Source organism: Mesoplodon mirus (genome assembly GCF_964341445.2).
Source record: "Mesoplodon mirus genome assembly, chromosome: 7".
NCBI classification, from domain to species: Eukaryota; Metazoa; Chordata; class Mammalia; order Artiodactyla; family Ziphiidae; genus Mesoplodon; species Mesoplodon mirus.
The window spans coordinates 60,648,133-60,675,977 of NC_138983.1; the positions used below are offsets into that span (position 1 = coordinate 60,648,133).

Consider the following 27,845-nt stretch of genomic DNA (forward strand, 5'->3'; position numbering starts at 1 on the left):
GCAGATGTAATGAAAGTCCCTCCTCACTGACTTTAGGTAAGGAAGACCATCTGGATCATCTGGGTGGGCCTCACATCATTAGTTGGAAAGGCCTTGAAAGCAGTGTGGAAGCTTCCCCCAAAGAGAGAAATTCTGCTTGTGGAGAATGGCCTCAGCCCATGCCTGTGGAATTCCAGTGTCCTGTGACCTTCCCTTTCTGCCTGCCTGCCTGCCTTATGGACTGACTTGCTTAGTCAGCTCCCACAATCGTGTAAGCCAATTCCTGGTGTATTAGCTTGCTAGGCAGGCTGTAACAAAATATCATAAACAGGGTGGCTTAGAAGACAAAAATTTATTGTGTCACAGTTCTGGAGTCTCAAGGTCCAGGATCAAGGTGTTGGGCAGGTCGATCCCTTCTGAGGGTGGTGATGGAGAATCCATTCCATGCCTCTCCTCTAGCTTCTGGTGGTTTGCTGGCAATCTTTAGCATTCTTTGGTTCATAAATGATGCATCACTCCCATCTCTGCCTTCATGTCCGTATGATGTTCTCCGTGTGTGTGTGTCTCTCTCTCCAAATTTCCCCTTTTATAAGGACACCAGTCATACTGGATTAGGGCCCACACTAATGACAGCATTTTAACTTGCTTGCCTTTGTAAACACTCTATCTCCAAAAAAGGTCACAGAATGTGACCTTAGGTACTGGAGGTTAAAACTTCAATGTATCTTTTTGGGGTTCTTGGTTGAACCGAGAGTAATAAAATCTGTATACTTCTGGTAGTCACATTCTCCAAAACAGCTTACCAGAAGCACTGGATTCTTCAGGTAGTACATTCCATGTCTCCAGAAACACTGATTCATTCTCTAATCCGGAGATGTTAAAATCTGGGTATAAGCATAATACAACTGCTCAATTCACACAAACAAGGCCAATGTTTGGGATTTATCAGAAAATTATTATTGTTAGAATTCTGGGACATCTCAGTCAGTTAGACTCTATGGGTATTTGAACTGGAAAGTGGAGTATTTTAACTATAACCTGGCTTTCCCATAAGCAGCTGTTTACCACCCAATAAGAATGAACAATTTGAGAAGCCAATAACTGGTTTTGTAGGATTTGGACAGAGTGCTCACGGGGTGTGAGAGCTTGGAAGGAAGCTGTGTCTTCAAGTGTCTAGGGACTGGGGGTTGGTGAAGATATTTCACATTTCTGAGCCTCTCTTATGTGTCACACACACACACTTGCTTGTGGCCAAGTATACATCATCTGATTTAAGCCTCACTACATTTTTACCAGGCATGTATTATTCTCCCGTTGTAAGACTGAGGAGGATGAATCCTAGATGACACTTAGATCACACTTCTAGTAAGGACAGACCAAGATTCAGACATACAGCTGATCTTCATTCTTCACGGATTCTGTATTTTTGAATTCACCTACTCGCTAACATTTGTTAACTCAAAACCAATACTCAGGGCTTCCCTGGTGGCTCAGTGGTTGAGAGTCCGCCTGCTGATGCAGGGGACATGGGTTCGTGCCCCGGTCCGAGAGGATCCCACATGCCGCAGAGCGGCTAGGCCCATGAGCCATGGCCGCTGAGCCTGCACGTCCAGAGCCTGTGCTCCACAACGGGAGAGGCCACAGCAGTGAGAGGCCCACGTACCGCAAACAAAACAAAACAAAAAAACCCAATACTCATGGTGCTTTCACGGTCATTCATGGACATATGCAGAACAGTGGAAAATTTGAGTCACCTGATCATGTGTCCTGGCTGAGGTCTAGTGAGGCCACACTCTGCCGTCTTGTTTCAGCTCTCATACTATAAACAAGCGTCCTTCCTGCGGTCTGTTAGCGCCACTTTTTGTTTTGCTTTTTACATTTTTGGGCTTTTTGTTGGTGATTTTGCTGTTTGCAATGGCCCTAAACATAGTGCTGAAGTGCCATCTGGTGTTCCTAAGTGCAAAAAGTCTGGGTTGTGCCTTACAGAGAAAATACATGTGATGGATAAGCTTTGTTCAGGCATGAGTTCTAGTGGTATTGACCATGAGTTCAGTGTTAATGAATCAGCAATGTATATTAAATAAGGTGACTTGAAACAGAAACCCACATAAAAGCAGAGGCTGAGAGGTCCCTAACTCTGTATTTCCCCAGGACCAGTGGTTCAGGATTCACAGATTCAGTGAATCATGAGTTGACTGTATCCATGCTGGTCTCTAAACGCTGCCCTTTTTACCACAGCAGGAGGATGAGACTTGGGACCTGAGGAGTTGGTGCCTCAATCTTCTTACCTGTTTTAGGAACGAAGGAGACTGTAGCCTGGAAGCCTCTGAAGGTCATGTTTTCATCGGACTGGAAGCTGATGGACATTACCCTGGAGATGCTCACCACAGGGGCGGGGACAACAAAGCCACACAGTCGAGCTGGTTCAAGCCCAGCCCAGGCATGACATGGTCAAGGGCCCAGCAAACAGAAGTGGCATTGGATAGAAGAAAACAATTGTCCTTCAGGTAACTGTTAAGAAATAAACCTTTCCAGTGTATGTCACAATTCATTTCCAAAATAGAAAGGCAGAGTGCTCCTTTGTACTGTGTATTTAACCCCGTCAACATTTCAATTCTGTTTATCTCCCAAACACTCCCACTGGGAATGCCACTAAGGGAACTTGTTCCAGCCACAGGGCTTATTTCAGTGTCACTTTCCCTCTGACCCATAGTTCATTGTGAGCCTTCCACACTTTCTGATCAAATGGTTCTTCGATCCTCCCTGAAGCTCTTCCCGCCCCTGATGGAGGAGAGGTCGTGGGAGCATAGGAAGTGATGGAGATGGTGCAGGGGAATGAAGGAACATTGAGCCCCATCCTTTTTATTCCCTAAAAGGATTCCCAAGAAGGACCGGGTCCAAATGCAAACCTGGGAAGCCGAGGCTCCCAGGGAACACAAACCTATTTCTTTCTTCCTTTCTACATCCCTGTGCATGCTCACATAGTTGGAAGTGCAATCTCCACTTTCTTCTATTTCCAGGTTCTGAAAGGAAAGCTGGGAAGACTCCATGTTACATCCAGAGTAAACAATATGAATGCATTACCTCATTTTGATCAAGGAGAGGAATTTGGATTGTTCAACTTGCTCTAGAGCGTGACCTTAGATGAGAAATGTAACGGGGCATTCATGAGTGGGTTATATGACTTAGGAAAAGATGCTAAACCACAGGCTCCCAAACCCCCTGAAACATCTAAGCACCCAATTACAGGCGGAATAGAAAGGTGGGGAAAAGTGCAAATATTTGAGCTCCCCAGTTCCCTCCTTGGAGGAGCAAAGAAACAGCAAAGAACAACATTTGAGCAATCTGATAGCCCTGACTAACTGAGAGGAGCAGTGGGAGATAGAAACGATGAGGTAGCAGCTTAGATGTTTTATACACAAATGATGGGGATTCAATGGAGCCTGAGCACTTGGCAAAAGACACAGGCCTGCGTGGCTAGGACAAAAGTGGAGGGAAAGGATGATTCATGGTGAATGAGACATGGGGAGAAGGAGACGTGTCAGAAACAGGATCCGTTCAAACATTTCTTAAACCCTTACTGGGATACTTTCTGGAAATAGACCCTTTCGGTTACTCTGACCATTGTGTCTTATGGAAAGGGCTTTAAGAAAAGGAGGAAAATTACATAAATCTTTTTTAAACCAGAAATTTCCATCACAGGGGATCTAGAATGCCTATAATGAATAACTTACAAGAAAACTTAAAATATTTCTAAAAGTCAGATATACCTGTTCCTTTAATAGCAATAATATTTAAAATTTAGAATTTAAAATGTTTGAAGTTGGTAAACAGAACTTGTAGAGCAATAAAGTATATGAATAATAATAATAATTTTAAAAAGACCCTTTTCTCTTCGAGTCAAATGGTGTGCACATAGTTACGACCTGTCGTACCAACTTACACATGACCGTCCCGGATGGGTCCTGCAGGATGACGCTGCCACTGGTCGGCTGTGAGTGCATCTTTTCATGGATGCATGTCTGCATCCTGACATTCAAAGCCCTCCATACTTCGATCTCAGCCTCGCCTTCCACCACTCCTCCTGCTATACCTTATGCCAGTCTCTGAAACTGTTCTGCACTGCACTTCACTCTTGTTATCCACTCCCCACAAACTGTTTTGTTAGCAGTTTAGTTAATAAGGAAGAAATGCTTGTTTCTAGAAAGGACTAGACACTGATGAAACAAGTTACCTGGTACAAAGATTAAGGCCACATTTCAACAAAATATAAAGCACACAGTTGCCACCTAGTGGTAAGTGTGGGTAGTTACAGTAGAGAATAGGTTAGTCTGTTAGTCAACAAGTATCAATATTTATCAAGAAGAACCTTGTGTGCCAGGTGCTAGGTTCTAGGTACTACTAGGGATACAGCAGCAGATACATCAGATAAAACCTCTGCCCTCATGGTGTTTATGTGAGCGATTCTCTGGAGATCCTCAGCAAAGTAAGGGTAACCAGGGTCAGTACCTTAACGAGGTGATGTTTGGGGGCTTGAAAAACCCAGTTGCAGCTGGCCATGTTGCTGTAGTCTTCAGGATAGTGAAGACTCTGTATGAGGCCTTCTTCAAAAAGGATAGTTAAGGAGCTGCAGCCTGAATCTGCAACACAAGGGAGAACATCCAAACAATGGCATCGCCATGCACAGAGTGATCCTCTTTGTTTTCCCCCTTGTGTCTCATACAAATGATGCCTGAACTGACTCTTAAGGCAGAGCCATCAAGAAGGGGGAGGTCTGTGCACTGGTTCTCGAGAACTCATCAGGCCCTCTCAGCTCACTTGGGTATGCAACAAACACACTTTAGCAGAACTGCAGAAGGAGCCCCTGCACCCTGTATCTCACTTGCCTTGAGCTCCTCTCTGCTATGGAGCTCAGTGGGCCTTGGGTGGGGGGCTCCCTACCCCTCATCTAATTCCTATGGGTCCTCAATTTCTGCAAAAGGAATGCATAGTGTGTGAGAAGAGTAAACGGTTTTACCAGGAAGGTAGTTTGGTTTAAGAGCTTTAAACGTGAGATTAAACCCAACAGCATCATCTGTGGCATCAGAGATAAACCTCAGCCTTATAGCGTTGGAGCCAACAAGAACCAATGAAGCCAGGCTGTCTCCGCAGAATTTCCCTGCAACGTAAGAATGAAGAGTTTTGGTTCAGAGCCTAGAAAACAGCACCCATTAAAAGACTTACGGGGGGGCCTCCCTGGTGGCGCAGTGGTTGAGAGCCCGCCTGCCAATGCAGGGGACACGGGTTCGTGCCCCGGTCTGGGAGGATCCCATATGCCGCGGAGCGGCTGGGCCCGTGAGCCGTGGCCGCTGAGCCTGTGCGTCCGGAGCCTGTGCTCCGCAACGGGAGAGGCCACAACGGTGAGGGGCCCGCGTACAGCAAAAAAAAAAAAAAAGACTTACGGGGAACTGAACTTTCATGATAGTGCAGGCTTGTCTAAATCAGGGTTGCTCAACCTCAGCACTACTGACATTTTGAACTGGAACGTTCTTGGCGTTCAGGCTGTTCTACACATTGTAGGATGTTTCGCAGCAATCCTGGCCTCTACCCACTGGATGGCAGTAACATTCCCTCTCATTGTGATAGCCAAAAATGCTTCTAAGACATTGCTAAGTGTCTCCTGGGGGAGGGAGGGGGTGGGCAAAATCATGTGCAGTTTAGAACCACAGAAACACTCCTCCATTTCTGTTTCTTGTATAAGTAACCTTTATCTCCTCCTTGTGGCTATCTGTTGGTATCTTCCTTCTGAACTGGACGAGGCAGGTAAAGGTCATTTTCATGCTTAGGAGAGCAGCATTCTGCCCGGGAGGCCCCAAGAGGCACTGCTATATGTTTACATTTTACTCCTGATGGGCTCCAGGTCTGGCAAATGAGTCTAGGAAGCCTGTTTCCATGGGCAGCAGATGCTGTAAGTGAATTGCACTGTGGCCCTCACAGCCCTCACACAGGTTGATTTTGTTCCTTTCCACTGTCAATTCTAAGTCTCAAAATTGGGGACAGGAAGTGCGGTACTTATAGATGCCTCAGGGCCAGACATGTTGTAACCAGGCCCCATTAAGTCCTCCTGGCACCAGTGCCCATTCGACAATGTGAAAATCCACTCACCAATAAGTGTGTCTTCTAAAGAATATAGTGACAGGTAATTGTGGTGACAAGACTCTGCATCGAAGTGGGAAAAATTGAGGAGCACGTGCATTCCCTCTGGTACAAACAGGGTCCAGACACACAGTCTGAAGGTAGATACATGGAGAGGGTATTATTTCTAGATGGAAAGCGACTGTCACAGTCCAATGAGTGGGGCAGAGGCAAACTGGAGGTGGGAGTCAAGGGCAGGGGAGGCAGCGGGGGCTACTCACTGCTTGCTCTCATTATACAGGAAGGGGCTGTCTGGGAAGTGCAGCTCCCCTTCTGATGCTCTGATCACACGATCCAGCTCACTGCACGAGGCTGGGAGGGAAAGCCACGCGAATCAGCGCTAACAGTGATGGCTAGCCACAAGAGCCCTTTCCCTCCAGAACCTGTACAGACACTGGGACCTCCTGGTTCTTCTTCACACACGTTTCCTTTCTCCACGAAATCTTTTCCTATCTTGGCTTCTACGATGCCTTATTTTTTGTTTCTTGAAGATCCTGCCTAACCTTGAGATTCTATGATTTCTTCTTCTTTACTCTTCTTTCTTTGACCCCATAATTCCACTCTACAGATGCAGGTATTTCCTAGGTTCTATCCTTAGTTTCCATTTCTCTCTACACGAGCCCTCTGATCCATTTCATTCACACCATCAGTTTCAACTATTATCTCTACCTGAACTTCTGATTTTTCAACCATCTCCTAGATATCTCCCCTGAAACTTAACATGCTACAAAAGGACTTCCTCTCAGTCTGCAAAACTGCTTCCACTTCTGATTTGATTAACTTATGTGCCCTTTTCTTAGCTTTCCATGCTCAGAACTTTGGTGTCATCCTTCATTCCTTCCCTCCCTCACCGCTCTTAACCTTAGTGACTATCCTGGCCTAATTCATCCTGTTTCTATGCCCTCCTTTTCATTCTCTGGCCACTGCCCTCGTTCAAGCATTATATTCTTGTCTCTTGAACTAATGCATAATCTCATAAGCCCACCTTGAATTACTGACACTTTCCTCTCCAATTTATCCCCTATGTGCAGTTCGTATAGCACTACAGTATAGCTCTAATCTGTTTATCTAATCAGTCAGCTTCCTGTTACTCAATAAAGTCTAAATTTTCTTGAGTGGTGTTCAAAGTTTCCATATTTTGTCCTCAGGTTACCTGTTTAATCTTCTCCCTCATAAAAATTCATCACATAGCCTACACTTCAACTGCTTTGATTGACTTACTGGGTCTCTATTACATCCTAAATTTTCATATCTCCATATTTTAGTATCCATCTTCTGATAAGGATGATTCCTTGAGCTGGAATATTTTTCTTTACCTATATCCCATTTCCACCTGACAAAATCCTACTCATCCTTTGTTCTTTAAGGTTAAGCTTAAAAGATGTCTGTGCTCCAAAGCCTCCCTTGTCTTTTTTTTTCCCCCAGCTAGAAGCAGCCACTCACTCCTCTGAGCTCTCAGGGTACTCTTTTTCCACTTTGCTCTTTGGAGATAGCTCCACAGACTCACAGAACCACTGAAGATTTGAGCTAAAGATGCCTTTGAGACCACTTGGCCCAAACTCTTTCCTTTTTGGATGAGGAAACTCAGGTTCAGAGGTAGGAAGGAGCCTGCCCAAAGTCACAGAGTGAATTCACTTCAGACCTGCAATGTAACCCTGTGGGTGAGTCCCCTATTCTTTCAGGACAAGGTGTGTAGCTTCCGGACCACATCTGCCATGCCCCACCTCCTCCCTTGTGTCTTGGATCTAAATCTGGGATTTGCCAACTGTTTGCTGAATTGAACTGGAGCTCTGGATTGACAAGTGAACTCAGAGGGAATGTGGCACTCCTGCTGGGTGAATTCACCCTCCCTGGCTGGGGATGAATGGCTGTGGGTGCTCCTAGTGATGGTTTTATACCTAGTGATTATGGAGAGCTCTTGCAGAGGAAAACTTTTGATTATAAAGGAACCGATATTCAGAAATCCTACAGATTAATTCATGCTCCTGGAAGAACAGGCTACAAGAAATACCCACCTCTGGAGTGCTTTCTCAGCTTCCCTGGGAAAGAAAAAGAAAGATGCAATTCTAGGTTGTGATATCCTGAACAATATTTCAAGAAGTTAGCATCTCCCTGGCTCAAAAGTGCAGAGGTTTTTAAGTCAATTTGCAACTAATGAAAATACAATCTGTGGAAAGAACAGAAGGGATAAACTGACAAAGCAGCAAAGTGGCCTTTGTGCTTTAAGAAGATGATTTCACTCTCTTTATTAAGTGGGCTGCTTAGCTTGGGGATTACACAAAGCAAGAAGAGGTCACCTGGTCTATCCCTCTAATTTTTCATGAAAAGGGAGGCTGGAGATGGAAATAACACACCCACAACTGCTAGATAGCTACAAGTTGAACTGAGGACTCCGAAACCTGCTAGTGTACCATATACTTGAACACAAACCCAGGTTCTTCCTGAACTAATTTGAATTAACCCCTTTGGGAAAGAACAGAAGTCCTATTTTAGGCTGGAAGCCACCAGTTAAGAAAACAATTAAGTTGGATTTGGAGGCAAAAATGAAGTTTCAATTAACTCATTGGTGAATCTGGTAGAAGGATGTATATAGACCCTGGCCTTTTCAGACTTATGGTACCTGGCTCTAGGCCAGGCCTTCTCAACCACAACATTACTAACATATGGGACTAAATCATTCTTTGCTGTGGGAGGGGGGGCTGTCCCGTGCACTGTAGGATGCTTAGCAGCATCCATAGCCCCTACCCCCTAGATGCCAGTGGCACCCCTGTCCCCTGTTGTGACAACCAAAAATGTCTCCAGACATTGTCCCCTGGGGGATAAAATTTCCCCTCATCGATAACCACTGATCCATGCTATAGCTTGCTGAGTCTTGCTAGCAGAGTTGAGAAGTAAGTGGTGAAACATATCACCAGCTGAGACAGTTTCAATTAAAGGCAAATTTGACAAAGTCTAGGATGGATGTATTCACGTTTCATTGAATATTTGTACACTGTACCACACATCATAGTTTACCCTTGTTTTAGACTCAGTAAATACCACAGTCCTTATGTGAGACACTAAGAACAGAAGCAGAGGTTGTCTGCTCAGGGGTCCTGACTTGTCTAGACTCTGCTGATGCTCTCTCTTTCCCTAGCTTCTTGACCTTATGTTCTGGCTTGATTACCAATTTGGATGTGTTTGTGGATCCAGGGAAGCACTTTAGTAACATCTGTGAAGATCCCAGGGGATCCTTGATCATCTTTCTGCAGATTATTTCTCCAACCTCGACCACAGCCCAAACCCCAGGAAGTCACACCAGCCAGAGTCCAAGTCCCTTTCTTATTCCGGCACATGAGGGAACCTCCTGAGTCCCCCTGTAGGGAGAAAAGATCTCTGTTACTGTCATTGTCAGTGTCTGTGCCCCACAAAGGTGCTAGACGAGGATTAATGAATTTCTTCACTTCTAATACTTTGGACTCAGGGGCCTGGGAGAATAGGCAAGCGCAATTCACAGTCAATCCTCAAATACCACTGGAGCCTACCAAGCCCACCTCCTTCTTCCCCATCCTAAGCTTTCATCAAATATCAGATTGTTTCCTTCTCCTGTCTCATCCTACAGACTCAGAAAAGTCTTGTCCAGTAGTCAAATCAACCTCAAGTTTGGTCAGCAGGAAGGATGGCGGGAAAGAGAAAGCTCCCATTATACACAAACTGGAAGTCTCTAAGTAGGAAAGAATCACCTATCCTTCAGGGCCGGAGGACCCTAGTTCATTGTTGGCATCATCTCCATTATTTGGTCTTTTGGAAAGAGCAGAAGACCTCCTCTGAAAGCACAGTATCTGCTAAAAACACGTTGTTTAAACTGTCCTCTATTTTGACTTGACCTCCCTTTTCAGTCCTGATCCTTCTTTCCTGAGTCCAGGCTTGCCTACAGCCTTCTTTCAGCCCCTCATCTGATGACAAAGCTGAGGGAAGCCCTGCCTGGGACCTATCAGCCCAACCATTCCTGCCTACCTGACATGCATCTCTTCCTCCATCTGGGAAGCCTGTGCAGAGAAAGGTCCGCCCACTAATGGGTTTCCGTAAGGTCAACAGAGCTGTAATACACTCATCCTGGGTCAAAATGGGCAGGTTCACTTCCTGCAAGACTTGTGGGACGACGCCATCTAGAAAACACAGAAATGAGAACCCCAGCAAGGCACTCTTTCACCCTTTCTGCGTTGAAGATGCCCCATTCAGGCTTGTGTCTTTTGGAAAGATTTGAATTTCAAAGCACAATGTGATAGTCTCTATTTTAAAATTGTCTACACAACTGTCTTTTTAAAATAGATTAAAAATTCTCTTTTCTGATTACCAACCAGAAAGTTCTGATATGAGCGTAGGAGTTCTTACCTTCATTCAAGCGGCCCCAGCCTGTGGTTGTACATATAAATCCAGGCTCAAATTGTTCCCCTGGCTCTGGAAGACACATGGGTCCCACAGACTGGTCTGAAGAAAAGAGCAAGGCAGGGCTTGTTTAATTCATGGAGGAGAGGATACCATAAGCCACTCACCAACTGGCATCTAGGTGGTTTCCCAAAGACCTTGTGGTATCTCTGTTTGGCACCTCCAGGGGTTACTTGTGAAACAAAGTAACTGACTCCACATAATCCTATATCTAAAGCCACAAGCAAAGAGGGTTTCAGGTAGGGGAACCTCCAGCTCAAATTCCTATCTCAAAGTACATGATCCAGGATTCTTGGGCATATGCTGCATAACTTATACTGTAGGAAATGTGCTATGGAACAGAAGTTCTGGAGCACATGGGGTAGACAATACAGAGTGAGCTTCAAATGTTTACCAAAATGGAAAGCTCCAGCCATCTTCAGAAGAGCAATATCATAATCCATTGGTTTCTTGGTAGAGAAATATGGGTGTATGATGATGGTTTCAATGGTGAGGGTTTGCTCTCCTGGCTCTATATAGCTCAAGTCATATTCCCCAGCAGTAACGTTGAAAGTTGATGCAATATTTCTATGAGGAGGAAAGAGTAAAACGGATGGATTTCATTGAACCTCTGAGTACAATTGCAGTGGTTGACAAAATGACCTCTTCAAAATGACATGGATAGGGGCTTCCCTGGTCGGCGCAGTGGTTGAGAGTCCGCCTGCCAATGCAGGGTACACTGGTTTGTGCCCCGGTCCAGGAAGATCCCACATGCCGCGGAGCGGCTGGGCCCGTGAGCCATGACCGCTGAGCCTGCGCATCCCGGAGCCTGTGCTCCGCAACGGGAGAGGCTGCAACGGTGAGAGGTCCGCGTACCACAAAAAAAAAAAAGACATGGATAGATAATGTAGGTGTGAAGCTGATGAACAGAGAAAGTGAGAATGATTCCAAATGTAGAGGTTCCCAATGTGTGTGAGGGACTAGTAAAAAGTGGCCTCCTATGGAGCCAATAATATGATAAATTGAATACCTTGCAATGTTATTTGTTAAATGCCTAAGGGTGTATATACAGTATAATTCAGTGGTCTAAAGCCATATTCAGCTACCAAAGATGGCTGGCCTGGCCTCAGTATCAGTGAGATCCTTTGGGAGTTTCTGGCGATTCCCATGAAGTGTGCTGCTCTACTGTCAGAGATCTACTGCATAATGCACGCCATGAAGGACCTAACAGCACCGTAACTCTGACGTTCTAGAGGGTGCGCACACTCAGGGCTGTGAGACTGATGACAGCAATGGGAAGTGGGGCTCCTCCCCTACTTCCTTGATGTGTGCAATTTAGAGGTCTAGCATGACACGGGAAACACCATTCTATTCCTCTTCTACCTGCAGCAAAGTTATCGGAAAGGAACTTGATAGGATGCATTGAGGTGGATTAAGAGCTTGGGGCTTGCCATCTCTGGGGATCTAGAAGAGATGATTTTATATAAAATTGGAAAAGACATCATCTTCTCTTGGTATATTTCCCTGGCTCTTGGCTATATTAAATATCAAACCTAATACATAGCAACTCTCTAGCCTAACCACCTGCCACATTGCAGTGAAATTATCAGTTGACTCTTTTTTAGACTATCAACTCTCAGGGGGCAAGAATCATATCTTAGTCATCTTTGTATCTTTGATACCCACTAGTGTCCAGCACTAAGTAAATATCCAGGAGATGTTTGTGGAGAAAGAGGGCAAATACGGGGACATAATCTTCATTGCAGCTTTATGAATGTCAAGAGCACTGGCAACAGTAGAACATTTGGAGCATACAAGAAAATGGATAAAAGATGGAAATTGTTAGAGTGAAGTTCAGAGAGGCAGGATCAATAGGAAAGGAGACACAGGAGCTTTCTTCGTGTTCTACTGTCCTCCCTTTGTTTTCTTTTATCCATTTATTAAGATGCATAATGAACTGGATGATTTTTTTTTTTTTTTTTTTTTTTTTTTTGCGGCACGCAGGCCTCTCACTGTTGTGGCCTCTCCCGTTGCGGAGCACAGGCTCCGGACGCACAGGCCCAGCGGCCATGGCCCACGGGCCCAGCCGCTCCGCGGCATGTGGGATCCTCCCCTACCGGGGCACGAACCCGCGTCCCCTGCATCGGCAGGCGGACTCTCAACCACTGCACCACCAGGGAAGCCCTTTTTTTTTTTTTGCGGTACGCGGGCCTCTCACTGTTGTGGCCTCTCCCGTTGTGGAGCACAGGCTCCGGATGTGCAGGCTCAGCGGCCATGGCTCACGGGCCCAGATGCTCCGCGGCATGTGGGATCTTCCCAGACCGGGGCACGAACCCGTGTCCCCTGCATTGGCAGGCGGACTCTCAACCACTGCGCCACCAGGGAAGCCCTTGGATGATTTTTTTTCACTGAAATTTAAGAAAACTAGGAGAGAACTTTCAGAACTCTATCTTTGTGATGCTTTTTTTCTCACTTGGATATTCTTCTTTATTAACTTTTAGCCCATTTTAAATAAGGAATGAATGTTTTCTACCAAGTTGTGTACCCTCTGACAATGACCTTGAGCCCTATTTGTATTATGCAATTAACATGTTCTCCCCTAAAGCATACATCACACCATTCCATATTTTAAGAGTTATTACTGCTGATTCCCAGGGAGAAGGGTAATCTGACCTTCATCAATGGGCTGGGCTTTCCCTACCTGTTTGCAACACAGTGAGCAGCTGTGATCACCCACTCTGGAGAGATGATGGTCCCACCACAGACATGCTTCTGTCTTCGTTTCAAAGACACCTGAATTGCAAAGACCTTAAATAGGAGCAAGTTAATGCCCTGGGATCCCCCCAAACCTGGAGACTGAGCATATTCTGAAAAAGAGACCCAGATATCTTACTCATAAATATCAGAAATCATGGACTGTGAAGTGGTAAACCAATCACACTATAGCTCAGAAAGAACAGCAATGCTGGAACCAGAATATTCCTACTGCTGGCCCCCAGGAGAGGTAGTTAACTTGAGATGATTGGCTATAAGGTTTTAGTAAGTTGGTAATAAAAATTATGGGTATTTATTTATTTATATGATAATGTTTACCATCTGTTACTCTAACAATATGAATCATATCTGTGAATGAAGAGAAAGAAAAAGAAGCATAAGATACAGAACAGACCAGATGAAGAAGTTTGAGATAAAGACAAGGTGAGGGCTAAGGGAGTCTTCCAAAGTCTGTTCCAATTCCTCTAAGCCTCTTAGAGAAAGAGTCTGGATTTACAACTTTCTTATAGTTTTTAACTATTTGACCTCTACAACTGCTTCAAGCTTATTTTTTAATCTGTCTCTACAATAGATTTTCTATCTTTGGCTTGTCCTGTTCATGATGTTTGGCTTGACTCCAACATGACTTATAGGGTACAAGCAAATACTTTTAATTCCACTGTTTAAATCAGAAAAGGAGCAATTTATTAGAATTGTCTCCTTTTTGAACAAAAATTGTTCAATGAGCAATTGAAAAAAAATTAATACAGAGAAAAGGCTAAGAACAGAATAAAGCACAAGTAAGTAAAAGTCAGTGAGTCATCCCTGACTATGATTTGAATATGGACTTCTGAATTGACTAGCCAACCAACTGACCAAGTAAGAATTTGATCAATCAACTCTTCAAACCAGGTAATTAATTCATCAGTTAATAAAATGACAATGATTCAGCCATCCCATCATCTCACTGAACACAGACTCAATCAACCAATCGTTACCAAATATCCACTGATCTAAAAGTTAATATGACTGACTGACTCAAGAGAAGTAAAAATAAAGAACTATTGTTCTACCTACAAAATGAAGAGACAAGAATATAGCATGGCTCCCAGGGTAAAGAAAATTGGGAGACTTTCAAAGACAGTAAATGCCATAGACTAAGGGCAGAAGCACAAAGGCATTTCTATGGCATAGGAGGAACAGGAAATTAGATTGAGACAGAATTCTTAGGACAGTAACTACTAAGGAGGCAGTACTCTTGATTATTCCCTGAAGGGTCCTATGGTATAGGTATGAATCTTACATCCCAAACATAAAGTAGACCTATGGTTACACCTTCCCTCATCATCTTTAACTATAACAAGATAAGTATGTTTTAAATATATTTATTGAATCAGAAAATTATTTTTTAAATTATAAATTTGAAGTGGGATTTTTTTATCAGGGACTGAAAGTTTGGGATGGCATTTCCAAATTTTGGAGCAAGCCAATAGCGCTTGTAACTATTCTGAACACACCTTTTCTAGAAGTCAACTGATGGACATCAGGAGCGTCTTGGATCCTTGTACTAACTCATGAGATCTCTGGTGATGAACTAAGCAGAACAGAGCAAACTGATGAGCAGCATGGGTTCTGAGAGATCCAATCCTGAGACAGCTCACAATCCAACCACAGGAGAATGTTCCCTGAGACTCACCTGCCAAGGGTAGGAACCCTTTTCCACTTGTCTTCCCCCAACAATGCGACTGAAAATGTTAAGGTAATTCAAAGGCCGTGACTTAACCAGACTCTGCCCACAAGTGGGAGCTAGGGGGAAAAAGACAATAATTTAGTGATTAGATATCTCTTAGGACTGAGGGGTACAGGAAATTCTTCTGAGCGAGAAATACTATAAGACATGGAGCATGTTGCAATACTATAAAATGGCTTTAAGTTATTTGTGGAACTTGCTGTGATTTGCAGTACAAGGGATTGTTCCACTTTTTCACATAGGACGTGCATATCATGAAGAGATCTACTTTTCTGACATGAAGCTTTAGGGCCTCAGAGGTAGATCTCCACTGGGTTAGTACGAATACAGTCCCCTTTTGATACTGAGCCATCTGACCCTTTAGAGGCTCCTCACAGCACTCTGTGCTTCTGTGACATTTATCACATGCTGTTATGGTTACCTTTCAACCCCACCAGACTGTGAGCTCCTCAGAAATAGGAACTTAATCATGAAATATCTGTATCTACAGTATCTAGTGCAGTTCCCGATTCATAGAAGTTGCTCAATTAATTGGTTGAATGGGTAATACTATAGTCTGCCTTAGATTGTAATTGTGTTTTCATCTTTTCCTCTGCTTGACCCAAAAGACTAAGTCTGAGATCATGGTCAGTGGTGCCTGGCACACAGTCAAATATTGGATTTAATTTGCTGTAAGAGTGGAAAGTATCAGGTTGTTCAATGATAGTGGAGTAGAGGGAAGACAGTGTCCTGATTCACACACCGGTATGGCGTTAGGGTAGAGGGGTTGCTAAGTAATGGGAGAAAGAACTCTTTCCTTTTTGTGGAAAAGATCTTATCCTTGAAAAAGTTGCATTTACTTATTTATTCTCAATATTTGTTCTGCTTTGTTTTGTTTTGTTTTGTTTGTTTGTTTTTGACTCTTCAGCTAAGAGATGGGCTAGATTAAGATGCTGAAGACTGCCTGGTAATTTAAGGATGGTCCATGTTCTGTCCCTATTGCAGGTCCTTCTTTTCTACAAGTTCTCTAGGAGGGCCTAGCATGCTCTGTCTCATAATCACCCCACTTCTTTACATAGTTGAATTATCTAACCCCTATTCTTCAGCTTGGAGATCACTTCAACTGAGAACTCTTCCTTGATTTCCTCAAACTGTGTTAAGTGTTTCTCCTCTGTAGTTCCTCTCCCCTCTTATAGTTTCTGCCATGCAGTATTATGATAGTGAATTGTCTGTCTCCTTCATTGTATTATGAAGTACTTGAGGAAAAAAAAAAACCTATGTTTTATTCATCTCTGTATTTCCAAGGTTTAGCACATTCCTAGCATACAGTAGACACTTTTAAAAGTTGGAAGAACAAATGATTTTTCTTGAAAATATATCCTTGAAAGCATAGCTATTTAGATTAATGTGTTAAAATATATAAAACTCTTTCAAATAACTTCTCATTTAAGTCCCATTCTCTGCCTATGAATCAAGCACTATTACCCCCACATTACTGATGGGAAGATGAAGAATCAAAGAGATACACAGCTAATTAATGACAAAGCATGGATGTAACATTGTCTTTTGATTCTGAACCCAATACAGGTATAATATAGAATCAAAGCTTATTTTCTAGCTGTTTCTGTTGACTGAATCATAAATACCTTAGACACAAAATTTAGTATTTCCTGAACTAACTGAAGCAAAGATAGAAAACATGATAATTCTTGAGGCTGGTACAAATCTGACTGTGAAGAAGCCTGCCAAGAACTGTTCTCAGATTATGTTACTTGAGGAAAAAAAAGACTATATATATATATATATATATATATATATATATAACTAATAGACTACAGGAAACATGCTTCATATTTCCCAGCAATATAATTTTTTAAAAGATTACAAATGCTTCCAAATTTATGCTGATTTCCAGAATTTGCTCCATGAAAGGAGATGGGATTGTGGAACGTGTCCAAATAAGTGAACAATTCCAGTTTTCTCCAGATCAGTGCAACTTGTCCAAGTTGTATTCCATTAGTGCTCTATTCAGTTTAATATGATGATTGCAGGAGAGAAATCCAAATTAATTACATGAAAACTAATTAGATCTCCAAAATATATTTGTCTCTCCTGTTCTCCCAAAGGAATATGGAGTAGAACTGTGAGAGCCATTGCCAGCAAAGTTTATTTCTTCAGATAAAGGTACTTACAGAGATCATTTGGAACTTACCTTTGGGGAGAGAGAGAGTTGCAGATTTACTCTGTTCCAAACAGATCATTCCAAGCAGTAAAATGAGCTTATTCTTGCTCATATGCATTTTGAAACTCAGAGTTCTTCCCTGGAATTTTAGAGAGACTAAAGGGAACCAAAATGGAAAGCCTTGTGAGAGCAGCAATATACCAACTTAAAAGAAAGTTACTCATTAACCAAGACACGAAGCATTCAACCATGTCCATATGATGTTTCTGAAGTTTCTGAATGTGGTTTCTGGCAAAGATCTTTGCAAGATGTGGGGAGTCAACCACAGAAGCATAGTCTTGCTCAAGCAATAGTACATGTCCCATTACACCCACATCCATTCGTTGCTTCCCCCAGAGTCTATCTGGCTAGCCAAGTGGTTGGTGCCTAAGGCTTTCATTTGCAAACATTACTTGCTTCTTGTGACAGGTTTCCACTTTCTACAAGAGGACTGAATATCAAAGTTGTCCTTGTTGGCAAGGATAGGCTTTCCTACATGCTTGCAAACATCCCATCAGAATATGCTAAAACATTTATCTTTCTCTTGTTTTCCAAATGTAAATGGATGGTTATAGCCAGGTGTTAGAGGAAAGATAATTTGGTAGCACACTTGGGAACTCAATTTAGGATACTGTCCATTGAGTCATTTGTGAATCTACATTCTTTCACCATTTTTTTTGTATTTATGGAAGGCAAAAACTAAATCACTTTTGCTTCTAAACCTGGTAGATGATGTGGCATGGGGGAAGTGACTCTGATTATATTCATCTTCCTCTTCCTTGGCTGAGTTTTGGGGATGTGGTCAGTGTGTAAGAAACACTTGTGGATTGGCCATTGCCATGTATGAGCACACCGGAATATGAATTTTTTTCTGTCACCTTTTACAAATTACCTGCCTAAAACAGCCACTGTCAAACCAGAAATCTCTTTCTTGCGGCAAATTTTGCCCTTCTACAAAATAAATCTATAAAAATATAACACATACAACTAATATACATGCAAAACAAATAAGTTTTAAAACCTAAAATTTGCTGAGAACTTCAAATTTAGGGAACAGTCAAGACTACAACCTTATGAAAAGAAGGGCACGCAAACACCAATTGAGGATTTATCCACAAATATTCAGTAAGAAAATAATATCTTCAAAGTGCTGAGCAAAAATAACTATCAACTTAGAATTTTATGCCCAGCTAAGTGATCATCTAAGAATAAGAGTGAAATAGGGCTTCCCTGGTGGCACAGTGGTTGGGGGTCCGCCTGCCAATGCAGGGGACGCGGGTTTGTGCCCGTGAGCCATGACCGCTGGGCCTGCGCGTCCAGAGCCTGTGCTCCACGGCGGGAGAGGCCACAACAGTGAAAGGCCCACGTACAGAGAGAAAAAAAAAAAAGAGTGAAATAAAGATAGTTTTAGGAAAGAAAAAACACTTGAAAGGATTTACTAACAGCATACCATTGCTAAGAGAGCCACTAATGCAGAAAGTACATCAGAAGATAGAAATTAAGTCCAGGAGGAAGGAGAGGGATATAAGACGAAATGATGAATAAAGAAAAAAATGGGTAAACTGTATGTAAATCTAATCAAGCATAAAGTAACAATAGTAATGACTAATTTGAGATTATATGGTGAAGGTATCTAGTTGTCTATCTAATATATAGTCTCCTTTTTTTTTCTTGGAAACAGAACCCTGATTTTGTTGGGTCCTTCAAAGTGCCCAATTTAAAAACAAAACAAAACATATTTTCCAGCTTCCCTTGCATATGATGAGGCCTTGTTACTCAGTTCTTGTTGTTGATTTAGGGTTCATGGAATATTCTATAAAAAGGTTAGATGGACTCAGCTGACATAAACATTTTGGCTCTGGACATTTTCCCTTCCTCCTTCCTGAAAAATGAACAAAATGGTTAAAGCCGGAGCAACCATTCTGTAGTCCCAAAGCAAGAAGCACAAGGTAAAGATGGCTGAGTGGAAAGATAGAAGTCTAGGTACCTAATATTTTGTGGAGGTGCTGCATCAAATTTCTCATTATGTGCACAAATAAGCCACAGTTGTTAATTTTTAGTTTGCCTAATTATCGGTGACATCAAATGTATTTAACAGTAATTAGTATTTATTTTTCCATGTATTGCAGTTTTGTATCCTTTGCTCATATTTCTACTTGGTTGGTTATCCTTTCACCTTTTTGTGATGGAAAACTTAAAATCTCTATAAAAGTAGAGAGAATAGTATAATTAACCTCCATGTACCTATCACTCTGCTTCAACAACAACCCACATTTGGTTCATTTTATTTCTTTTACAACTTTCTCACAACTCTATAATCTTATACATATTCTTGAAGTATAGTTAACTTACAATATTACATTAGTTTCAGATGTACAACATAGTGATTCAAAGTTTTTATAGATTATACTCCATTTAAAGTTGTTATAAAATATTGGCTATATTCTTTGTGCTGTACAATATATCCTTCCAGCTCGTTTATTTTATACATAGTAGTTTGTACCCCTTAATCCCCTACTCTTATCCTGCCTCTACCCTTTTCCATCTCCTCACTTGTAACCACTAGTTTATTCTCCATATCTGTGAGTCTGTTTCTGTTTTGTTATGTTCATTCATCTTATTTTTTAGGTTCCACATATAGGTAATAACACACAGTATTTGTCTTTCTCTGTCTGACTTATTTCACTAAGCATAGTATCCTCCAAGTCCATTCATGCTGTTGCAAATGGCAAAATTTCATTCTTTTTATGGCTGAGTAATATTCCATTGTATGTATGTATGTATGTATTTGTGTGTGTATGTATGTATGTATGTGTGTATATATATATATATATATATATATATATATATATATACCACATCTTTGATGGTTTCCTTTACAGTTCAAAAGCTTTTTGGTTGACTTAGGTCCCCTTTGTTTATTTTTGCTTTGTTTCCTTTGCCTTAGGAGACAGATCCAAAAAATATTACTACAATATATGTCAAAGAGTGTTCTGCCTATGTTTTTTTTTCGGTCTTACATTTAGGTCTTTAGTCCATTTGAGTTTATTTTTGTATATAGTGTGAGAAAATGTTCTAATTTCATTCTTTTACATGCAGCTGTCCAGTTTTTCCAGCATCATTTACTGAAGAGACTGTCTCTTCCCTGTATATAATATTGCCTCCTTTGTTGTAGATTAATTGACCATAAGTGGCTATATTTCTGGGCTCTCTATTCTGTTCCATTGATCTATGTGTGTGTTTTCGTGCCAGCACCATACTGTTTTGATGACTGTAGCTTTATAGTACAGTTTGAAATCAAGGAGCGTTGATACCTCCAGCTTTGTTGTTCTTTCTCAACATTGTTTTGGCTATTTGGGGGTTTTGTATTTCCATACAAATTTTAGAACTATTTTTTCCTAAATTGTTCTGTGAAAAACGCCACTGACATTTTTATAGGGATTGCATTCAATCTGTATATTACCTTGGTAGTATGATCATTTTAAAAATAATAATTATTCCGGTCCATGAACAAGTTGTATCTTCCATCTGTATTGTCTTCAGTTTCTTGGTCAGTGTATTATAGATTTTAGAGTACAGGTCTTTTAACTCCTTAGTTAGATTTCTTTCTAGTTTTATTGTATTCTTTTTGATGCAATGGTAAATGGGAATGTTCTCTTAATTTCTCTAATAGTTCATTGTTAGCATATAGAAATGAAACAGATTTCTGTATATTGATTTTGTGTCTGGCAACTTTACCAAATTCATTGATGAGATCTAGTAGTATTTTGGTTGTTTGTTTTGTTTTGTTTTTTCTTTTTTTTTTGCGGCACACGGGCCTGTGACTGCTGTGGCCTCTCCCGCTGCGAAGCACAGGCTCCAGACGCGCAGGCCCAGCAGCCATGGCTCATGGGTCCAGCGGCTCTGCGGCATGTGGGATCCTCCCAGACTGGGGCACGAACCCATGTCCCCTGCATCGGCAGGCGGACTCTCAACCACTGCGCCACCAGGGAAGCCCTGGTTGTGTCTTTAGCATTTTCTATCTACAATCTTCTTTTGAAACAAATCCCAGGCATTATTTTATTTTATCTATAAACAATTCAGTATATATCTCTTTTTTTTTTTTTGCGGTGCGCAGGCCTCTCACTGCTGTGGCCTCTCCCGTTGCGGAGCACAGGCTCCGGATGCACGGGCTCAGTGGCCACGGCTCACGGGCCCAGCCGCTCCGCAGCATGTGGGATCCTACTGGACCAGGGCACGAACCCGTGTCCCCTGCATCGGCAGGCGGACTCTCAACCACTGCACCACCAGGGAAGCCCTGTATTTAATTTCTGATAGTTTGATTAATATGTGTCTTGGCATGTTTCTCATTGGATTTATACTGTATGGGACTCTCTGTGTCCCTGGACTTGATTAACTATTTCCTTTCCCATATCAGGGAAGTTTTCAACTATAATCTCTTCAAATATTTTCTCAGTCCCTTTCTTTTTCTCTTCTTCTTCTGGGACCTCTATATTTCGAATGTTGGTGCGTTTAATGTTGTCCCAGAGGTCTCTGAGACTGTCCTCAATTCTTTTCATCTTTATTCTTTATTTAGCTCTACAGTAGTTATTTCCACTATTTTATCTTCCAGTCACTTATCCGTTCTTCTGCTTCAGTTATTCTGCTATTGATCCCTTCTAGAAAATTTTTAATTTCATTTATTGTGTTGTTCATCTCTGTTTGTTTGCTCTTTAGCTCTTCTAGGTCCTTGTTAAACATTTCTTGTATTTTCTCCATTGTATTTCCAAGATTTTGGATCACCTTTACTATCATTATTCTGAATTCTCTTTCAGGTAGACTGCCTATTTCCTCTTCATTTGTTAGGTCTAGGGGGTTTTTGCCTTGCTCCTACATGTGCTGTATATTTTTCTGCCTTCTCATTTTGCTTAACTTACTGTGTTTGGGGTCTCCTCTTTGTAGGCTGCAGGTTCGTAGTTTCCGTTGCGTTTGGTGTCTGTCCCCAGTGGCTAAGGTTGGTTCAGTGGGTTGTGTAGGCTTCCTAGTGGAGGGGACTAGTGCCTGTGTTCTGGTGGATGAGGCTGGATCTTGTCTTTCTGGTGGGCAGGTCCACGTCCGGTGGTGTGTTTTGGGGTGCCTGTGACATTATTATGATTTTAGGCAGCCTCTCTGCTAATGGGTGGGGTTGTGTTCCTGTCTTGCTAGTTGTTTGGCATAGGGTGTCCAGCACTGTAGCTTGCTGGTCGTTGAGTGGAGCTGGGTCTTGGTGTTGAGATGGAGATCTCTGGGAGATTTTTGCCGTTTGATATTACGTGGAGCTGGGAGGTCTCTTGTGGACCAGTGTCGTGAACTTGGCTCTCCCACCTCAGTGGCACAACCGTGACGCCTGGCTGGAGCACCAAGAGCCTGTCCTCCACACGGCTCAGAATAAAAGGGAGAAAAAAAAAGAGACAAAGAAAGAAGAAGATAAAATAAAATAAAGTAAAATAAACTAAAATAAAGTTATTAAAATAAAAAATAATTATAAAAAAGGTTTTTTTAAGTTAAAAAAAAGCAAAAAAAAAAAATGGACAGACAGAACCTTAGGACGAATGCTAAAAGTAAAGCTATACAGACAAAATCACACACAGAAGCATAAACATACACACTCACAAAGAGAGAAAAAGGGGGAAAAATATATATCGTTGCTCCCAAAGTCCACCTCCTCAATTTGGGATGATTCGTTGTCTATTCAGGTATTCCACAGATGCAGGTTACATCACGTGGATTGTGGAGATTTAATCCGCTGCTCCTGAGGCTGCTGGGAGAAATTTCCCTTTCTCTGTTTGTACAGCTCCCGGGGTTCAGCTTTGGATTTGGACCTGCCTCTGCGTGTAAGTGGCCTGAGGGCATCTGCTCTTCGCTCAGACAGAATGGGGTTAAAGTAGCAGCTGATTCGGGGGCTCTGGCTCACTCAGGCCAGGGGGAGGGAGGGGTACGGATGCGGGGCGAGCCTGCAGCGGCAGAGACTGGCAGGACGTTGCACCAGCCGGAGGCGCACCGTGCATTCTCCCGGGGAAGTTGTCCCTGATCACGGGACCCAGGCAGTGGCCGGCTGCAAGGCTCCCGGGAGGGGAGGTGTGGATAGTGACCTACTTTACTACTTCTGGGAACACTCTTTCCACTCTTCCTTTCCCCAATATCCCTGAAATTCCTGGGCATAATTCAACCTCTTCTCTTCTCTGGAATCCTCCCATTCATATTCTAAGACTCATAATGTGAGGAGAGGAGTACTTCTTTCTCTTTAGTTTCCCACTGTTACACTTCTCATTTCCAAATCATCTCTTCCTTTTTACACTGGATGTTTTAAAATAAAACCCTCATAGTTTTTTATTTTTTTCATGGCATTCTCTGCTTGCCCTTAGTTATTTTATAGTTCACCTCACAATCTCCACCTTTCACTTGCCTTCAGTGTCAAGTGTATTTTCTCCTGTCCAACAGGGAATAAACAAGGCATCTATAAAGACAGAGTCAGTGACTCCCACCTAGAGATTGGATTAAAGTGGAAGTCTGAGAACATACTGTAACTTCTTGTTCCTGATCCAAATTCATGATAAGAAATGCATATTGAATAAATGAACTAATGGCAGTTCTGAAAAAACAGAAAGGCAAAGGGTATTTAATGGGCCCAAATTATTAGTATTCCTAGAAAGATAAAAAGCAGATAAAATCCAACCAAAGGAAAGATGCCTGTTAGGAGAAAACTGCTGAAAAAGTTCAAGATTAATAGAACTTTGGAGGCACTAGCAAAGGTGAGAAGAAATTTCCTGGATTATAAATAGGACCATTTTTTGAGGTATCCCAGTAGAAGAATTAGGCATTTTAATCTGTTCCACTCTAATTTACTTCAAGCAGGAATCCGTTTCAGTGTTTTCCCCTGGAAGGGAAATGCAAGGGATTATTTGGGTCCAAGAAACAAAGGCAGCATTCCAGGTGGCTGGCAGCATCCAGAAAGAATAAGAAATGAACAAGTCCAGAAGTCCAGCCCCTGGGACTTCCTATCTGACAGTATATCTTGTCTCAGAGGCACTGAGGTGGCTTTGGTAAATGTTTATGGCATTCATATGAAGGGTAATGGATAATTGGAAGTACAAAGTTGACCAAACAGCAAGAAAGAGCTAATCATTGAGAAAAAAAAAAAAAACAGAAACCCAATACCATGAAAGAGGATACTAAATGTAATCATCAAAAGATCCAACGCCTAAGGAAATGAGTTAATAAAGTAATTAGAATAAAGACTTTGGAATAAGTATAATTAATATACTCAGAGGAAAATAAGAATATACTGCATACATAAAAATCAACTTGAGATGCTGGAAATAAGTTTATTGTTGAAATAAAAAAACAAACCATCAAGAGATGGGTTGAACATCAAAATGGACATAGGGAGGACTCTATTAGTGAGATGGAAAACAAAGCTGAAGAATGTGCCCAACATGTAGCAAAAAAGATCAAAGAGGTAAAGAAAAGTTAAGAGCTGTGGAGGCTAGATCAAGAAGTTCCAACATGAATCTAGTGGGAGTCACAGAAGAGAGAGTGAGAATGGAGGAGTGGGAGAAGAGAATTAATACGTAATGACATAACTGAAGAAAACATTTCAGTGCTGAACAGACAAGAGTCTGCAGAGAGGAAGATCTCCTTCAATACTAAGTATGAAGAATGGTGAGAAAGTGCTATCTTCAAAATTGTGTGATGAAATATAGAAAACACCCTAAAAGTTTCTATAAATAGCAATAACTATCTATAGAAGGACAAAATATTGACATCAGACTTTTCATCAGCAAGGTACGAGGAAAGAAGATAAGGAAGGAACTCTAAGCTGGGAGGTGGGGAATCCTTATGTATACAGAATTCTATACTTTAAAAGTATATGATTCAAGCAAGAGGGAATCAAAGACATTTTCATATAATGTAAGGACTCAGAAATTATTACTACTCACCTGACATATTTTTCTGGATGAAGAGAGAGAGAAACTAAGGAGACACATAAAACACAATAAGCTGGAATGAGCAAAGGAACAAATAAAATTAATTTAGAGAAACTAATTCCAGACATTGGTAGAAAATGTAAACAAAGTGTTGAAACTTTAAGAGTTATGAAAGAATAGAAATAGGATGCATAAATTCTATATTATTAGATTAAAAAATAGTTCAAAGGAAACGGATTCAATCTAGAGTAAACAATGATAGGAAAACAACCACAAAACAACAACAAAGAGAACATAGTAAATAGAAAACTTGATAATTCACATTAGATCACATTGTTCATTGCAAATGAACAAGTTTAATAATATCAATGGTTAACTAAGGAGTGAGGGAACATGTACCCTCAGATACTGCCAGTAGAGAGCAAATCAACACAGATATTTTTAAAGGGTTTATAAAAATAAAAGGTATAATTTACATGGAAGTCATAGCAGTGTTAAACATTTATAAACCCAGTAATACACTGCCTAAATATTTAAAGCAAAATCTAATAGGAATATGAGAAACTGAAAAATCTGCAATCATAATGCAAGACTTTCAGAAGTTGGTATGTCAAATAAACAACTAAAAGGTTAGTTTGATCTAATAGATTATTAATATAAACATCATTTAAAAATAATGTAGTTTTCTTTAAGTGTAATTGGGCAGTATCTGCTGGAATTTAAACTGTGAAAACCTTTTGACCTAGTAATTCCACTTGTTAGAGTACATCTAAGAGAACTACTGGTATACAAGCACAGTGAAGCACTAACAGGGGTATTGTTAAATACTCATTAAATACTCTGGAATACTGTGAATCATTACAAAGAATGAAGGCAATTAATACATACTCACATGAAATTGTCTAAAAATATTTTTTAGTAAAGAAAACCAATTTCAGAGCAGTACAAACAGTAACATCACTTATGAAAAATCACATGGAAATCAGGAACAAGGAAGATATTCTCGGCTTATCAGAAAAGGGAGGGTTGGGATGGAGATAAATATGGAGCAGGGAAAGGAAGAAGTATCTTTTTTTAAAAATTGAAGTACAGGGCTTCCCTGGTGGTGCAGTGGTTGAGAGTCCGCCTGCCGATGCAGGGGACACGGGTTCGAGCCCCGGTGCGGGAAGATCCCACATGCCGTGGAGCGGCTGGGCCCGTGAGCCATGGCCGCTGAGCCTGCGCGTCCAGAGCCTGTGCTCCGCAATGGGAGAGGCCACAACAGTGAGAGGACCATGTACCGCAAAAAAAAAAAAAAAAAAAAAAAAAAAATTGAAGTACAGTTGTTGTACAATATTATATAAGTTACAGATGTACAATATAGTAATTCGCAATTTTTAAAGACTATACTCTATTTATAGTTATTATAAAATATTGGCTATATCCCCCACATTGTACAATATACCCTTGTAGCTTATTTTATACCTAATCGTTTGTTCCTTTTACTCCCCCATCCCTACACTGCCCCTCTCCCTTCCCTCTCTCCACTAGTAACCACGAATTTGTTCTCTATATCTATGAGTGTGCTTCTTTTTTGTTATAAGGAATAAGTATCTTTGATAATTGGCTATCTATCTATCTATCTCAAGAGTCCAGGGTTTGAGGAAAACACTATGGTAAGTGGGAAATACCAAGGCTGAATTAAATCATGGGTCACTCTGACACAGAGAAAAACATCTGGCTCTTCCTGCAGTTCCCACAGGTGCAGCTAAACAGGAACTACAGGACCGTACTCAAGAAAATAGTTCCAGGTACCTTGTCATGGTTGCTTCTCAGAAATGTCACAGATAATCACAGCATAGCCCACATTAATTATGTTGGTCCAAATCAAGTTTCAAACCTAATTAGATCTTTGTAGTTATAATAACTGTATAAAAATAATGAAGAGAGTAAATGAAGCCCTTGAGACCTTAATAAATATCCCAGCAAGCATAATCATGTAGGAACATATAAACACATCTAATTTTCTCAATCTCATTGGATTTTCTCCCATTGGATTTTCAACAGGATATTAACAAACCTGTGCATGTCTGATGCTGGGGCACTTATGGTCTTTCTTGTACTCCAAATGGTCCTAAATCCTGCAAAAATAAGCCCTGTTGTACAGAGGTGATTCCTGGAGTTTGCCCCCATCATAATATTAAGCAGGTAACGTTCATACATCGTTACTGATTTATAAATGTCCTTTGCACTTGCAGTGGAAGCTTATATTTGCTTATTTGAAGTGATCCTAATTTATGGATTATTCATTCATTGCCATCCATTGCTAGGTGTATTAACATATACCATTTAACACAATGACCTTGTGAGGTAAATATTATTGTTATCTCAATTTTTAAAATAAGGAAATTCCATCTCAAAAGGGTTTTGTGACTTTTCCGGGATCACCTAGTTAGTAAGTGGCAGACCTGGATTTTTATCCCTAGAGCTTTTGGCTCTGAAATCTTTAATTTTCATTGTAGCACTGTATGTCATGCTTTCCATATCATACTGGGATTCATATCATATTTTGAATTCATCTGAGTCTTTCATGTATATATTTTCTTATAAAAATATAAGATTTATTCCAGATTTGTGTCTTTTGAACCTCTGACAC

The 27,845-nt window shown here is 41.3% G+C and overlaps 1 protein-coding gene across 1 annotated transcript; it reads right to left on the minus strand.

Annotated features, from left to right (window-relative positions):
• Positions 1-339: 339 nt before the first annotated feature.
• Positions 340-27,319, minus strand: OVCH2 (ovochymase 2; the record flags this gene model as incomplete). The annotated part of the gene is made up of 15 exons (XM_082629376.1): positions 27,270-27,319; positions 17,256-17,381; positions 15,011-15,120; positions 13,262-13,353; positions 10,976-11,148; positions 10,528-10,623; positions 10,150-10,301; positions 9,320-9,509; positions 6,375-6,465; positions 6,124-6,248; positions 4,997-5,137; positions 4,489-4,619; positions 2,921-3,014; positions 2,268-2,399; positions 340-395 (listed from the first exon to the last, which is right to left on the minus strand). Exons 2-15 carry the CDS (start codon positions 17,341-17,343, stop codon positions 340-342), a joined length of 1,671 nt encoding a protein of 556 aa, XP_082485502.1. The 5' UTR covers positions 17,344-17,381; positions 27,270-27,319.
• Positions 27,320-27,845: the final 526 nt, after the last annotated feature.